Genomic DNA, 14130 nt, shown 5'->3' with positions numbered 1-14130 from the left:
CTGGGGTTTCCCTGGGCATGCAAGGGGTTAAGGCTCAGCACTATGAAGCTATCTGCAACCACTGCAGTGCAAGTTCGAACCCCAGCCAGGGAGCAGCATGGCACAGAATAACTCTCCTGTCCTGCCCACTGCTTCCCTCAGCAGTGTATTTCAGTAGTTCTGCCTGTTCTGCTCCCCACTCTGTCTCTGCTGAGTCCTCTGACCACCCCTTCCACAACTTTAGCCTACACCCCAACTCTTACATGCATAAATAAATTTTTAAAAAATAAAAGAAAATGTTTCTGCACATGGACCTTAAAGCTCTACTGGTAACTCTTACTGGTTGGCTGCATGTTTGCATTCACCTATTAATTCATCCTAGAGTATTGTTTTTAGTAAAGATGATACAAATAAAACAGGACTGTTTCAGATGGAGAACAAAACAATCCCGTCCATATTTGCCTTTCTTTTTTCCCTATCTCTCCACCCATCTAAAAACATGCTTTGTGATAAACACCTAGTTGGTACTGTGAATAAGGCTGCAAATAAGATAAAAATCCCTGTGCTTCCAGAATTCACAGTTTAGTTTAGGGGGGAAGCATCAAACAAGGAACTATAATTTTCTGTGGTTTAAACCTCAGCAGATACCACTGACTTGCCTTCTTATCCTCTCCCTGGTTTTCCTTTTCTAACACTGTCTCACTTAGTACACAGAACAGTGAGAATTGTGCAGGTATTATACTTTCCTTTATAATGCTTCATGTAGTGACAGTCTTTCTGCCCCACTGGGTAAGTATTTCATAGATATAAATAAAAATTGTGGTAATAGCCATAGAGTAGAAGTTGGGGAAAAGCTAGGATTCAAGGCCCCTCCCCGGTAATGCAATGTGTTAAAACATAGCCCTACAAAGCTAGCAGCAGCCCTTTCAGCACAAGTTTGATACCCAGGTAGGGAGGTGACCCACGGTGGCACCCTCTCCTTTCCCCTGCTGCTCCCCTCAGCAGTAGATCTACCTGTTCTGCTCTCCACTCTATCTCTAATGAATCCTCTCACTGCCCCTGCACTTCTGGCCTATATCCCAGTTCTGTATGCATAAATAAAACTTTAAAATAAACAAATAAAAGGATTTTTAGTTTTTAGGATTCAGGGGAATGGGAACTGTTTTGTAGGACTCACAAGGTCTGAGGGGAGGCACTATACGCACTGGCAGCGGGGGGGGGGAGGGGAGGGCAGCTGGCTTCCCTATCTGGGTCACATGTCTTCATATAGTGCGGTTTCTCCTATGCTAAGAAAAGTCTTAACTTTCTAGAATATCTAATGCATATTCAAAATAAGTCCATAATTTGTTTAAAATTCTGACAAATTATTCGTGGATCATCACTTTTAATAAACCAAGCATGTAAAATCGGCATCGAACTCTACAATTTATATGGATGGCTTCAACAAGTCTATGTTCCCTGAAATTATATGCAAAATTATGGGCATACGTTTGTTTTTCCAGAGAGGTTCTCATCAAATTCAAGCCCATGACTCTAAAATGATTAAGATTCAATGAATAGATAATTAAAAATCGAGCAAGTCAGCCCCACAACAAGGACTTTTTATCGTCACGAAATTAGGACTTTTCAGCTCACAGTAATGACAAATACTGCACTTACATCGAGAGCCACGGACTGCTTGGCCCAGCTCTTCTTCACTTGATCGTACATGATTGTGTTGTTGATGCCAAGGCCACAAAAGATGACAAAAGCCTAGGGAAGAACAAGCCTGCTAATTAAAATATTGCAATAACTCATTGACACACTTAATATGAAAGCAGGTTGTCATCAGAGATGGAACTGAAAGTATAATTTTATAGGACAAAAAGGTGGGTCTTAGGGAAATATGCCCATTAAAATTCTTAATTAATAAAGCCTTATGACAACTTCATAGTTCAAATTGCATGAGAGCAAACATTTTAATTTGTGAAGAAACATTTCTACATATTTAAAAATATACATAAAGGCTGTTTTAAATGTGTTCCTTACTTCTTTGGGTTTGGTGATTTTAGTGATTTCATTCTATTTACCCAAAAGCAACCTCACTCATTTGCAAGGCTATAAAATATTTGTGTAAAGAAACCAAGTGAGTATACCCATAAGGTAGCTGCTGGTGGGCAGGAAGATTGCTTTCGAATCAGTTAGTACTAGTTAGTAAAGAAATTAGTGTAGGAGTTGCAAAGGCTTCTATTCTGGAGGAGAATAACCATGAGGTTTTGTGTGGCCAACTGGGATTGTCTACCCGAAAGCCTTCAGAAGTGAACCTCTCCAGAGAGAGGACAGCCTGACACAACTACCAAGCATTAGCAGGTCGACGGTCACACAGCTGGCAGCGCTGGCTGAGATTTCTGAACACATGTGAACAAGACAAGGGTAAGGCTGTTAACACTCTGGAGAGAACAACTAATAATAGAGAATCAAATCTTACCTAAGCATTGTGGTAGTGCTTTAAGTACAACCATTGATTCATAATTATTTATTCTTATAAATATGGGCAAACTAAAACCAGGAGACAACTGAGGTTCACTAATTGATTTTCTTACCTCAAAAAGTCTTTGATCTGCATCATCAAAAGGCTTCCCATCAAGTCTATTTAACACCTGAGCCACTCCTGTGGGAAGAATTTGGGATATGTGGTCATTTTCAACACTGGACAGGCTTACTACAATATGGCAAGCCCCAGCTGGTTCTGGGCCTCCTGGAAGTCACTGTAGAGTGACCTTTTCTCTGTCTAGTGCACAGTGATACAGTCTGCCTGCAACACAGAGATCTCAGACTGGATCTCAGCAGCCTGGAGTTCTATGAGGCATCAGTCTGATTCTCTGAAAATGGTTTTCAAGATGGCTGAGTATGATAATTTATCAGTCATCTGGCATATATTCATACACACAGACACATATTTGTTATTGTACATACAACTATGTATAGAGGTGTGTAAAGATTTTCTTTTCTTTCTTTTTTTTTTATTCCCTCAAAGCACAATGTTTGAGTAGGTACTATGCGTCAGGATTGAGAACACAGGTACTGGAGTTAGATGGTCTCAATTAAAATGTCAACTCTACCATCAGTAACCTTGAGCAAGTTACTTAACCTTTTTAGTACTGGAATTCATCATCTGTAAAATGGAAACTCAAGTGTTAACTATCTAGGAGAATGATGAAGATTAAATGAAGCAAAATTGAATGTAAAACATTGTTCCACACAGAATGAACATTCCAGAAAAGTTAGTAATTACAGTAACTAAATGTTACTGTAGGTTAACAGTGAGCCTTCAATGCAAGGTGAGTTCTGCTGTGCTCTCTAGGTAGGGTCATATAGTCTAACAAACTTAACATACATCTATTTTCCTCTTTCTAAGGTTCATTTCCAGCATTATAACATGTCTTGGGTTATGATTATCAAAATACACAAATCTAAGCAAAACAAAACAAAACAGCAACAACAAAAAAAAACAACCCCTCAACAATCTTGAAAACCATTCTGTATCCACATTTAACTCAACCCTCCCCCACCCCACTAGAGAGGTAAGTCATCAAATACTATGAGAGACACAGAGACATGCAATATAAAACAACTCTTTAGCATGTAACAGGCAAATAGCAGTCTGAATTTTGAAACAGTAACAAACGTTTACTATTAGGAATGAAACACAGGGCTATATGTGAGATTATGTTGGATACCAACAGATCATCCATGTTGTTTCTTACAGGCTTTCTCTTTCAAATGTGACTACAACTCTGTATGTGATACAATTTAATGCTTTATATTAGGGGCTCAAATCCCAAGTCTTAGAACATTCTTCATGTTCAATCAGGCACCACTATTTTTCTGCAAATTAAGAAATCTGTTGAAAAAAGTCTTAAAATTGAGGTATTGTCGACTTCACAGAACACTAAGCCCTGTAGTAAGTAGCAGTGCCTTAGAGTTTCACAGACAGCCTTAGGGGGAACAAAAGAGCAAAGACATGCATTAGTTATCTTATGTTTCTTAGGGGGAAAAATCACATTTCCATTGGTTTCACTAATTTAAACTATTGCCTGCATCCTTCATGTCTTCTCTAGTTTACCCTTGAACTTTCTTGTCTGGACTTCATTCTTAGTTTTAATATTTTCCTGAGTTTCTGGAGATAAGGAGAGGATCAGGAAGAGAGAGAAAAATTGGAGCTGCTCCTACCCACAATTACTTTATTCTCAGGAGTGTAGATTACTTCACACCCATCCAGGCAGAAAGATGTGTATGTCTAATAATTCAGTTTTTCCTCTTGCATTTGTGTAAAAGCATAAATGTAAACATATAGATAGAGTAGAAAAAAATTGTACATGGAGCAGAGATGCCTGAGTTTTAGTCCCAATCCTGCTATCAATTCCCTTTGTGACCTTTTTCAAGTCTTTACTCTCAGCCTTAATTTCCATAAGGTAAGATCAGAAAATCTGTTATAAAAGATTAGAAAAGAGAAAAAAGGACAGTGAATAAAGTGGAGTGTCTGAAACAAAAAAATAAAAAGAAAATAAATTTCTGTTAATTGATTTCTGAGATTTCCTCCAACCTCAAAATTACTGGTTATTATTTAAAGGAATAAATATTTGTTCGTTGTTCTAATTAAGGTCAACTCAGGAGACTATACTTATGAGATTATATAAGAGACATGAGTTGACAAGTTCTGGGTCATAAAATGAGAAAACACATAAAAAAAGACATGGATGATTTTAATGAAATTTGTATTTCTTTATAAAAGAATTTTAAACTTGCTAGGTAACATCTTACCAATTATTTGGTGGCCACTATTCCAAATTGGGACGCAGAGAACAGATCTTATGTGAAAACCAGATATCTGGTCAGCCTACAATGCAAGAAAGCAGTTAATTAAAATAAAATATTATCAACCCATTCCTGGCTTATAGCTTACAACTCTCCATAATAGATAAACTTTTAAAAAACATATTATCATCTTTGATAATTGCACACACTCGCCTGTCCCTTTTTACTTAAAAGTTAATAATGAACAAGCCAAGGAATTCAATCAAATATGAACAACCAAAAATCCCCAAATCAACATTAGTTTCCCCAATGAATATAAAGTTGTCTTGGTCACAATCCCAAAATTGTGATTGATTGAGTTCTGGCAATAGTTTCTGCTCTGAGTAACCTAAACATTTAATTAAACCATTTAAATTAAACCAGTAGTCAATATTTCTCTTTTGATTGTACACATCTTTGAGTAACAGTACTTAAACCTATCATGCTACCATATGAATTTTAATACTTTATATTTTACCACTAATAATATATTCTGCATGTTGCAGAATCATATACAAAAGATTGAAGTTGCAGAAGATAAATATAGAGGTGTGAGGATCTTTTGTAGAACAGACTTTCAGAATATAACCTATTAGACCTATGCAAAGGTATAACTATCAGCATCAAACACTTAGTACCATGCTCCACATAATATTACCACCAAGTGTTCACATTTGAAAATTTATTTATTTATTTATGCATAGAATAACTAGAGTGCAGCCAGACGTGCAGGGTGTGAGAGAGAGAGAAAGAAAAGGAGGATTCACTAGAGACAAATTGGGGAGCAGAACAGGCAGATTTACTGAAATATACTGCTAAAGGGAGCAGCCAGCAAGAGAGGAGAGGAGGAGAGGCCTGCTGCACCATATGAGTCACACAACTCCCCCCCCCACCCACCACACCCCCCCACCCCGGGATCATACTCAAGCCAAAGTGATCACAGCTTGATAGCACTGAGCCTTAACCCCTATGCCACCCGGGAGGTTCCCAGGTGTTCACATTTGACCTGCTTTATAAGAGCTACTACAAAAGTCTAAATGAATTAATATGACTGATTTCAATGAGAATTTGTAAGATCTCTCATGCCCAAACTGGCAAAAAACAAAACAAACAAACAAACAAAAAACTCAGGATATCAAGGTTTTGGGTCATGGTTATTGAGATAAAAAGATATTTTACATTTTCAAATATTCATGGTAGAAGTTAAAAACTATGCATTTTTGAAAATTTGAAATTGCAAGTGAATTTACACATTTAATTTTATATGGATTTTTAAATTTTCCTCTGAGAAATTCATTTTCCAGATGTTGTTTATACTTTACACCAATGTCAACTTATTTTTTAGTACATTTTTCTGTCTTATTCAAGAATCTTTCCCTACTCCTAGCTCATAAAATATTCTCTTATTCTCTTCCTAGAATCTTTATTGTTTTAAATATCACACTTAGATTTACAGTGCAAAGAGAATGACTTTTGAGTACAGCATGCTAAGATTTATTTTAAAAAATGGGTAGCATACTAAGATTTATTTTAAAAAATGGGTAGCAATTAACTTAGCCTCATTTGGGAGTAAGTGAGGAATACCACCCACAGTACCACTTTATAAAAAGTAAACTAAGTATCTGTATGTTTGGATCTGTTTCTGGACCTTCAATCTCACTTCATGGAGCACAGTGCCATTGTGCCTTCATCAATACAGTCCTATAACAATTTGGTACCCAGTAGTCCTCCAATTTTGTCCTTCTTCTTTAAGATTATTTTGACCATTTTTGTTCCTTGGCATTTCCACATTAATTTTAGAATTAATGTGAAGATTAAACACACACACAAACTGTTAAGATTTTTTTTTAGGGTTCTAGTGAACTTATCCATTTGGGAGCAAACTGACTCCTTTATAAAATCAAATCTTTCAATCCATAAACATCCCTCAATTTATTTAGGACTCTTAAAATTTATCTTAGTAAAGCTTTATACTATTCCATGCAGAGGTCTTACATATAATTTGTTATCTTTATACCTGGTGTTTAAGAAGTACATGTTGTTATAAGTGCTATGGTTTTATATTCTAGTGCTTTCAATGGTATATGGAAATATAACTGATTTTTGTATATTGAATTAGCATACATCAATCACACTAATTCAGTTACTAATTTTAAATCTTATCTGTAGTGGTTTGGAATTTTTTTATATACATGATCATGTTATATTTTAACTATGTCTTTTAATTATGTGTTTTCAAATTACGTGATTTTTTTTCTCTTTTAGCTGACTAGTAAGGTGAAATATGAACTGATTTTTGACAATTACAAAATTTGATAGGAAAAAAAAATCGCAAACACAAACATAGACATAAATCATTCATCCATTGTCCTCTCCCAACATAAATTTATTTATCACCTCCTGTGTGTCAGTCACATTGCTGGGTGTTGAGGGTATAAAAATGAATTCAAACAATACTACCCTTGAGGAATTCACAGTCCAGTAGAGAGAGACATGCTTAAGACACTTTATGTGTCCGAGTAAAGAATTGCAAAACACGACAGAGAAGTGAGCAACTGGTCCCACCTAGAAAATCAGAAGCATCTTTAGACCCTTTAAAGTGGGTTTTTCAGAAGATGATGCCAATGACGCTTATAAACTAACAATCCCCAGTTGTTCTTGTGGGGTGGGGTGATGGTCCTCCCTTCATGTGCATTATCTCATACATTTATTAAACACAATACCATGAGATAGGTACTTCTTGGATTTTTCCCCATCAGAGAAGTCTCAGAAAAGAAAGAAGAGAGTCTGACTCAACGGAAGCCAGACAATAACAAACATCCATCACAGATATCTTCCAAAAGAACAAAGTGATAGTTTTCCCCCCTCCCAAAGGATAAAACTGGAACCAGCAGTGCCCCAGAGCATAGATAAAAAAGTGAACTTTAGAGAGTTCTAGAGGTATAATCTGCTGACTAGCCAGACAGACCACCATTAGAATGGCAGGGTCTGCTTTGCTTTGCTGTGGTCCACCCCTAAGCAGGAGGCACAACTGCCTTTGTCAACTTTTTGACGACTAGAGGCCCTGCCTAACCTCTCTGGGAAGTAGGGAGCAGCTGAGGGGAGAGTTCAGGGCAAGAAGGGAACAAGCTGTGAGTGAGAGAAACAAGAGACAGATTGAGAGGCTGATGGTGAGAAAAACAAACCTTAGGCTGTTTGCCAGTGAAATAAATGAGAATCTTGTTTACCAAAAATCATGGTAGTTCTCCAAAAGAATTATTTATTCTTGTAGAGATGGTGTGTGCCTTCTCTCATCCCTACTGAGACTAACACTTAAGTTTCTGATTTGGGTAGGGGTGATGTGAGGGAAGCTATACCTACTTCAAATTGACACATATTACAACTGAAATAGCATCAGAAGAGGAGAAGCTGGAGATACTAATCCTGGAGTCATTAGCCTCTGGTGTTAATTAAAAGTGCCAGTAAGTGAGAAATTGACCAAGAAAAAGACAAAAAAACAAACAAACAAAAAATTGAATGTTAGGGAACAAAATATTTAGAAAAAGAAGCAGAAGATAAGTTGAGTGACAAGGATGGAAATGAATGCCAAAGTCGCCAAAGTCATACTCTGAAACTCAAGGGTTTGCACCATTTCAATGTCTTAATGGTAATCTTGCAGGAAATAAATGTATCAATGAGTATCCAACTTCTAAAAAGTATAACTATCCTTTGACTTATGAATTTCACATTTAGGAACTGATCCTAAGATAATTATCATAGCTATGTATAAAAGTTTACATATAAAGGTCTGAGTTATAGCTTTATTTATTATAATGGCATACTAGAAAGAACTAGAGGAAGCTGGATAAATTATATAGTGCATCCCTACAATGAAATATTTTTATTTAATTGAAATGATGTTATACAAGAATATTTATCAATATGCAAAATGTTTAATATACTAAGTGATAATAATGTGTCTGTTGGTATAGAAATACATACACGCTGGAAAACCTTGGGGAAATAATAACTGGAAGAGTTCCCTTGCAATGGTTTGCCTGTGGAGCGCTAACTTTTGGCATCTCATTTTTATCAATATTTGTTTCCACACCAAAAGATGAATATTGGTTATCTCAGATTTTGCATCAAAGCCGAGCATGTCTTTTCTTCTTGGTGCTTTTTCTTACTTTCCAAGTTCTGTTATGAGAATATATGTGTGAAAGCGTTTCCAAGTTTGTACAGTGCTTTACAAATACAAATGTTACTAACATTGAAAAGAATCACTGTCCCCAAACATCTGCCTGTTGTTCCACAAGGACTCTGCTCAATCACTCTAAGTCTAAAACTCACATTATTCAAGTCCCAAATATTAATTTGTATGAGACTAAGCAACCTTTCTAGGAGGCTACATATGTTATTTGAAGGTGCTTAGTTCTTTCTGGTTAAGCATTTTCCTAGTCTCTGTTTTCTTTGTTTATTTCCATGTAGTGGATCTAATTAAAGGTGGGTTATCTCTTGGAGTCATCACAACATATGGGTCCTGTCTTCTAGCCTCTCACCCAGAGTGGCCAAAATGGTCATTTCCTCGTCCTTTGGTCAAAGAACATGATCGAATTGGTGATTATGTGATGCTGTTCATTGACATGCACCATGTTTCCTCAGGAAGATATACACTGTAATCTAAAGCAAACCTTTATTCTCCAAATGCCAATCAACTGGTGAGAAATCCTGGTACTAGAACAAGACAAGAGAGAGGCTCTAATTTAGTACCTTGATTCCTCTGAAATAACAATAGACGAGTTTTTTGTCTTTCTTACCTGCACATCAGAGCTTTTAGAACACTGTCTACAAACGATCCCTTAACTACCAGGGGAAAAACAAGAATGCTTAAAAAAAATAACATTTGGGCTTAGAACTAAGGCATTCTTTTCACCACCTATGGAGAAAAGTCTATTCCAGTCTTAGAGTGATGACCCCCCATTTGTCTTCACCACCCACAGCGACCCCGTTCTCTTTTTATATTCAAATCTTCATGATCTTCTCCACTTCTCTGGTCATGTGAATTATTACGTTTACTGACCAAACATCCTTACCCATACTATTCTAGGGAAAGAGTCTTCAGCAGACTTACATTAAGCATCAGTGACTGAGAGATTTTATGTAGCAAATGCATTTCAGCAGATCCAAAGAGACCTATTTTTAATGGTTTCCATTTTGCACATTTCACTTAGTAACATAAGCATAACTCCTAGACCAGAAGCATTACAGAGAACAGTCCTGGCAGGCTAGCACTTAGCACCCCATGTTGTGGGAGAGCTCTGTTATCAGATCGGACAGGCAAAATGGACATTAATGCTCTAAGTCAAAGGATTTCAGAGCCTGAAGCCCCATTATCCTTTAGTGCTACATGACAAGGATAAAACTATTGAGTTGCCTATAACAGACTTAAAAAAAAAAAAAAAAACACAAGAAAGAACTTCATATGGAAAACTGTGTGAGACTGAACAGCAAAAGACTTAGGATCATGGCACCTTAGATTTAACTCTAACTCTGGGCACCAGACATCCATGGCATAAAAGATCTGAATGTTGATCTGAATTTAACAAAGACATAGGCTACTGCATCCTCCATGCAAAGGGCCTGTTCTAACTTGGCTATTTTCTGCCATTTCCCTTGTGAACCTTTCCTATTTAAAACGTGGGTCCAATCCCTGTTGCAGATGGAAAACAAATGTGTGTGATAGTTCTGACAATTGTTATGCAAATGAAGGAAATGCTAATGTAAGCAATAAAATGGGATTCCTCCTATTGACTAATGGCTTGTTGTGTATTAGTGTATGTGTCATAAGGTGGTCTTTTGAGTATAGTGTGAAAATAAGAGCAAAAAGCATCACTCTACTAGAGTGCAATTAATTATTGGGAGTTGAATTCATAAGCACAAAGCCAACTAGAAGAAAGGCCAAAATAACTGGTTTATGGTGAAGGCATTTGTTAGTAGTTTGTATGCTAAGATACCACCTGATATGATGTTAGGTCAACTGAAATTCGTTTATATGCACACTGTTGGCCAGTCTCAGATAAGGTTCTTAGAATAAAAGCCATGAAATATTCCAAGATAACAATTCATCTGAATTCCCCAAAGATATTTCAAGGTATGTTATCATCATAGATCTTGTATTATTGCAATTTTGGTTTTAAGTAATCATTTATATTTGTTAGGGAGCTCAAAATAGCTCAGGAAAATACAATTTCATGTAAGACATAAAAGGTCTAAAATTTTTAAATATCCTTATAATTTTGCCTGATTGCAAAAGTATAACACTGGTGAAAAATTTTTTGTGTAAAAATAAAACCAAAAGCTCTAATCTTGTCATCTGTAGAGAGGACAAATATTAATAGCTTGACAGAGTTTTTGCTGAGTCTTTCCTACAAATAAAAACGTTCATACATCAATATGAATATTCAATGATCTATTCAATAACATAACATACACATTCACAACATAGATAATATATTCAACAATATTAAATTATAATGCCTAATTTACATTTCACATTATTGAAGTTGTTAGGGAAATATGAGTGACTAAAACCAACGAAATCCTCACTTTCATTGGGCTTACATTCTAGTGAGAGATAGTAGGTGTTAGGAATTATGAGGAGAAATAGAACAGGATAAAGGTGATTCAGAATAACAAGGGTGCCAGATCTGTCAAGATCCAAAAGGGAGGACCTGGCCACCATCATGAATTCAGCCTTGTGAGTCCTGAGCAAAGACCCAGCTATGCCATGCCCAGACTTTTAACCTACAGAGGCTGTGAGGTAATGAAAGGGTGTTGTTTTAGCTTGCTGAGCTGGTGGCCATGTTATGTAGCAATAGAAAATGAAAGCCCATGGTTTCCTTCAGGAGGAAAGCATGGACCTGGCCCCAGGGTCAAAATTACTAATAAAATACAAAACCCACTAACATGAGAGTCCACCGTACATAAATATAATCAGTGGCATTTAATTGGTCTTTTCTCTCTTCTTCCCTTTCCAAGGATCACAGAGTCTTTGAACAGAATAAACACATTCCAATCTTCATAAGGTTACAGAACGAAAGTAAACAACTTTCATTCTGGTTCTGTGACTGTTTTATGGAACCATCCTGTCATAATTTCCCATCCATAATCCAAGGAGTTTGACCTTAAAGCCCTGCCTCCTATCAGCCCAGAAGGCCGTAGTCTTAAGAGTTAACTTGAACAGGCAGACAGAAGGTAAGTAATCACTGTGGCTCACCTGCTAAGGCTTCCTGTGCCACAAGGAGGGAATTCCATGAAATATTTAACACAATTACAAAGAGAAGACTCAGCAGGTGGACAGCTATGATTACTTGCCCCATAGCCCTCCCAGAAAGAGCCTGACAGCACCTGGGAGGAGGTTTGCATCACACCACATTAAAGACATCCCTTTGTGGCTTCCCTCAAAAGAAACACCACAGGTTTCAAAACTGAGATTTTAAATTAAGGATCATTCTCTTGTTGCATATCTTTTTAAAACACTTTAAAAGGGCAGGTTTATTAGGAGAAAGGAAGAAAGAAGAGGCACCTGCACAGCCACAGGTGGGCAGGAATAGCTGCCTGAGTTTGAGGACATCATATAAGCTGTTACAAGTCAGGAACAAGATCCAGAAGTTGGAAACCTAGTTTACAATTTAACTGTACAGCCAGAGAAATGCTGATGGAGTAAATCAACTCTTATTACCAGAAAATAGTTCCTGGCATTGTGAAGCTCCACATACTCCTTGTGTTTGTCCAAAGTGGAGAAAAACTACCAAATGCACATGAGAGGATATACTGGGGTTGGAGCCGCCATTAAAGATCTGAGGAACAAGATAGTCTGCTGGGTGAGTTATTCACATGTCACTGCTGAACAACTTCCTTCATGGAATAGGGAATACCTTCCCACCCACTGCCACCGATCACAAACATCCATATGCACTTAGTGTGAACAGAAATTAAGTTTCTACAGTATTAAGCACAGAGCATTTGGAGTTTATTTGGCACAGAGGCACTGTGTCCAGTTTAATTATGTGCTTAAAGGTTCAGTGGGTTGCTAGTGCCTAGAAAATTTGGCCCCTTGTCAAGAGCCATGTCTGCAAATGGCTGGCCCCCAGATGGGATGATCTGGGAGCTGTCTTCCCAGGGTAACCCATGGCCACAGCACCTGCATCCAGCCTTCACCATCTTTATAGCTGACACACCACTCCTCCTCCAACCAGAAAAGGGAAGACCTGGCTTTCATGTCAACCTATCGATTATTAGATTATTGCCACAGAACCTCCTTTACAGCCAACATTCCTAACTCCCCTCTTTGGTTAGAGACTTCCCTCTTCCTTCCCTACTGTGTCTCTGGAGGGAGAGAAGACAAACTGCCTTGCCATCAGCTAAGGTTTGTTGACCTATATCTCTGTTTACAGCCTCGTATTTAGAGAAAAGGATCTGCTTCTAACAGGAATAGAGCTAAAGAACTAGTTCTCCAGAAGTGAAAACTATTCTTCTCTCCAGAACTAAAAACTAGGGCTCAGTCAGACCAGTATCTTTCCTGCTATCCTTAGAGAACTACCCAGTTTATAAACTATTTCTATAGAACTGTAGATGTCACAGGAGGTACAGGGGTAGTGTGCCCCAGGCTATTCAGCTATGAGTGGAGCAGAAAGGACAGAAAGGTAAATATGCTGCCCCACCTCTCTGAGTCTGTGTGGAGAGAGGGAGGATGGAGTGGGGGCAACTGTCCAGGCAGCCCATCAGCAGTTAGTTGTCCCAAGAGGCCTCTCAAGAGAGAACTGAATTAGGATCCAGCAGGCTCAGTTTATTTTGTGCTCTGCCTCAAGAAAACTCTGTGGCCTTATGCAAGTCACTTCAGCTACCTGAGTTTCCTCTCTTTTAAATTAAAGAAATCTCTAATATTTCTACTAACTGAAAGTTGATGTGTAAATTGCATGAAATCCCAGAATTAGGTTAATACAATTTTGGGTTTTCTATTTCTAATGAATTAGGGTCCTACTTCATGCTCAGTAAAGAAAGTAAAGATTGGCCTTCCCTGGTGGCGCAGCGAGTTAAAGCACTGCACTAAGAAGCTTAAGCCACTTCCGCATGAGTTCGATTCCCGCCTGCCCTGGAGGAGATCCACATGGCATGGCAGACCTCTCCTGACCCGCCCGCTGCTCCCTTCAGCAGTGTACTTCATCGATCTTCTTGTTCTGCTCCCCACTCTGTCTCTGGTGAATCCTCTCACCCTCCGCATCTCTGGCCTGTACCCCAGTTCTGTATGAATAAATAAACAAATCTTTAAAAAAA

The 14130-nt window shown here is 37.8% G+C and overlaps 1 protein-coding gene across 2 annotated transcripts in view; it reads right to left on the bottom strand.

Annotated features, from left to right (window-relative positions):
* PDE11A (phosphodiesterase 11A) overlaps positions 1-14130 on the bottom strand; it is a 304831-nt gene that overhangs the window by 153140 nt on the left and 137561 nt on the right. For both annotated transcript variants that reach the window (XM_004674489.2, XM_004674490.2), the window contains exons 7-9: positions 4783-4858; positions 2562-2629; positions 1639-1731 (exon numbers count right to left, since the gene is read on the bottom strand). In XM_004674489.2, coding sequence (XP_004674546.1) covers positions 1639-1731; positions 2562-2629; positions 4783-4858 — 237 coding nt within the window. The remainder of the gene's footprint in view (positions 1-1638; positions 1732-2561; positions 2630-4782; positions 4859-14130) is intronic.

Source organism: Condylura cristata, unplaced genomic scaffold (assembly GCF_000260355.1).
Source record: "Condylura cristata isolate star-nosed mole 26May11 unplaced genomic scaffold, ConCri1.0 scaffold00002, whole genome shotgun sequence".
NCBI lineage: Eukaryota > Metazoa > Chordata > Mammalia > Eulipotyphla > Talpidae > Condylura > Condylura cristata.
This window is presented reverse-complemented; position numbering and strand designations above follow the sequence as displayed.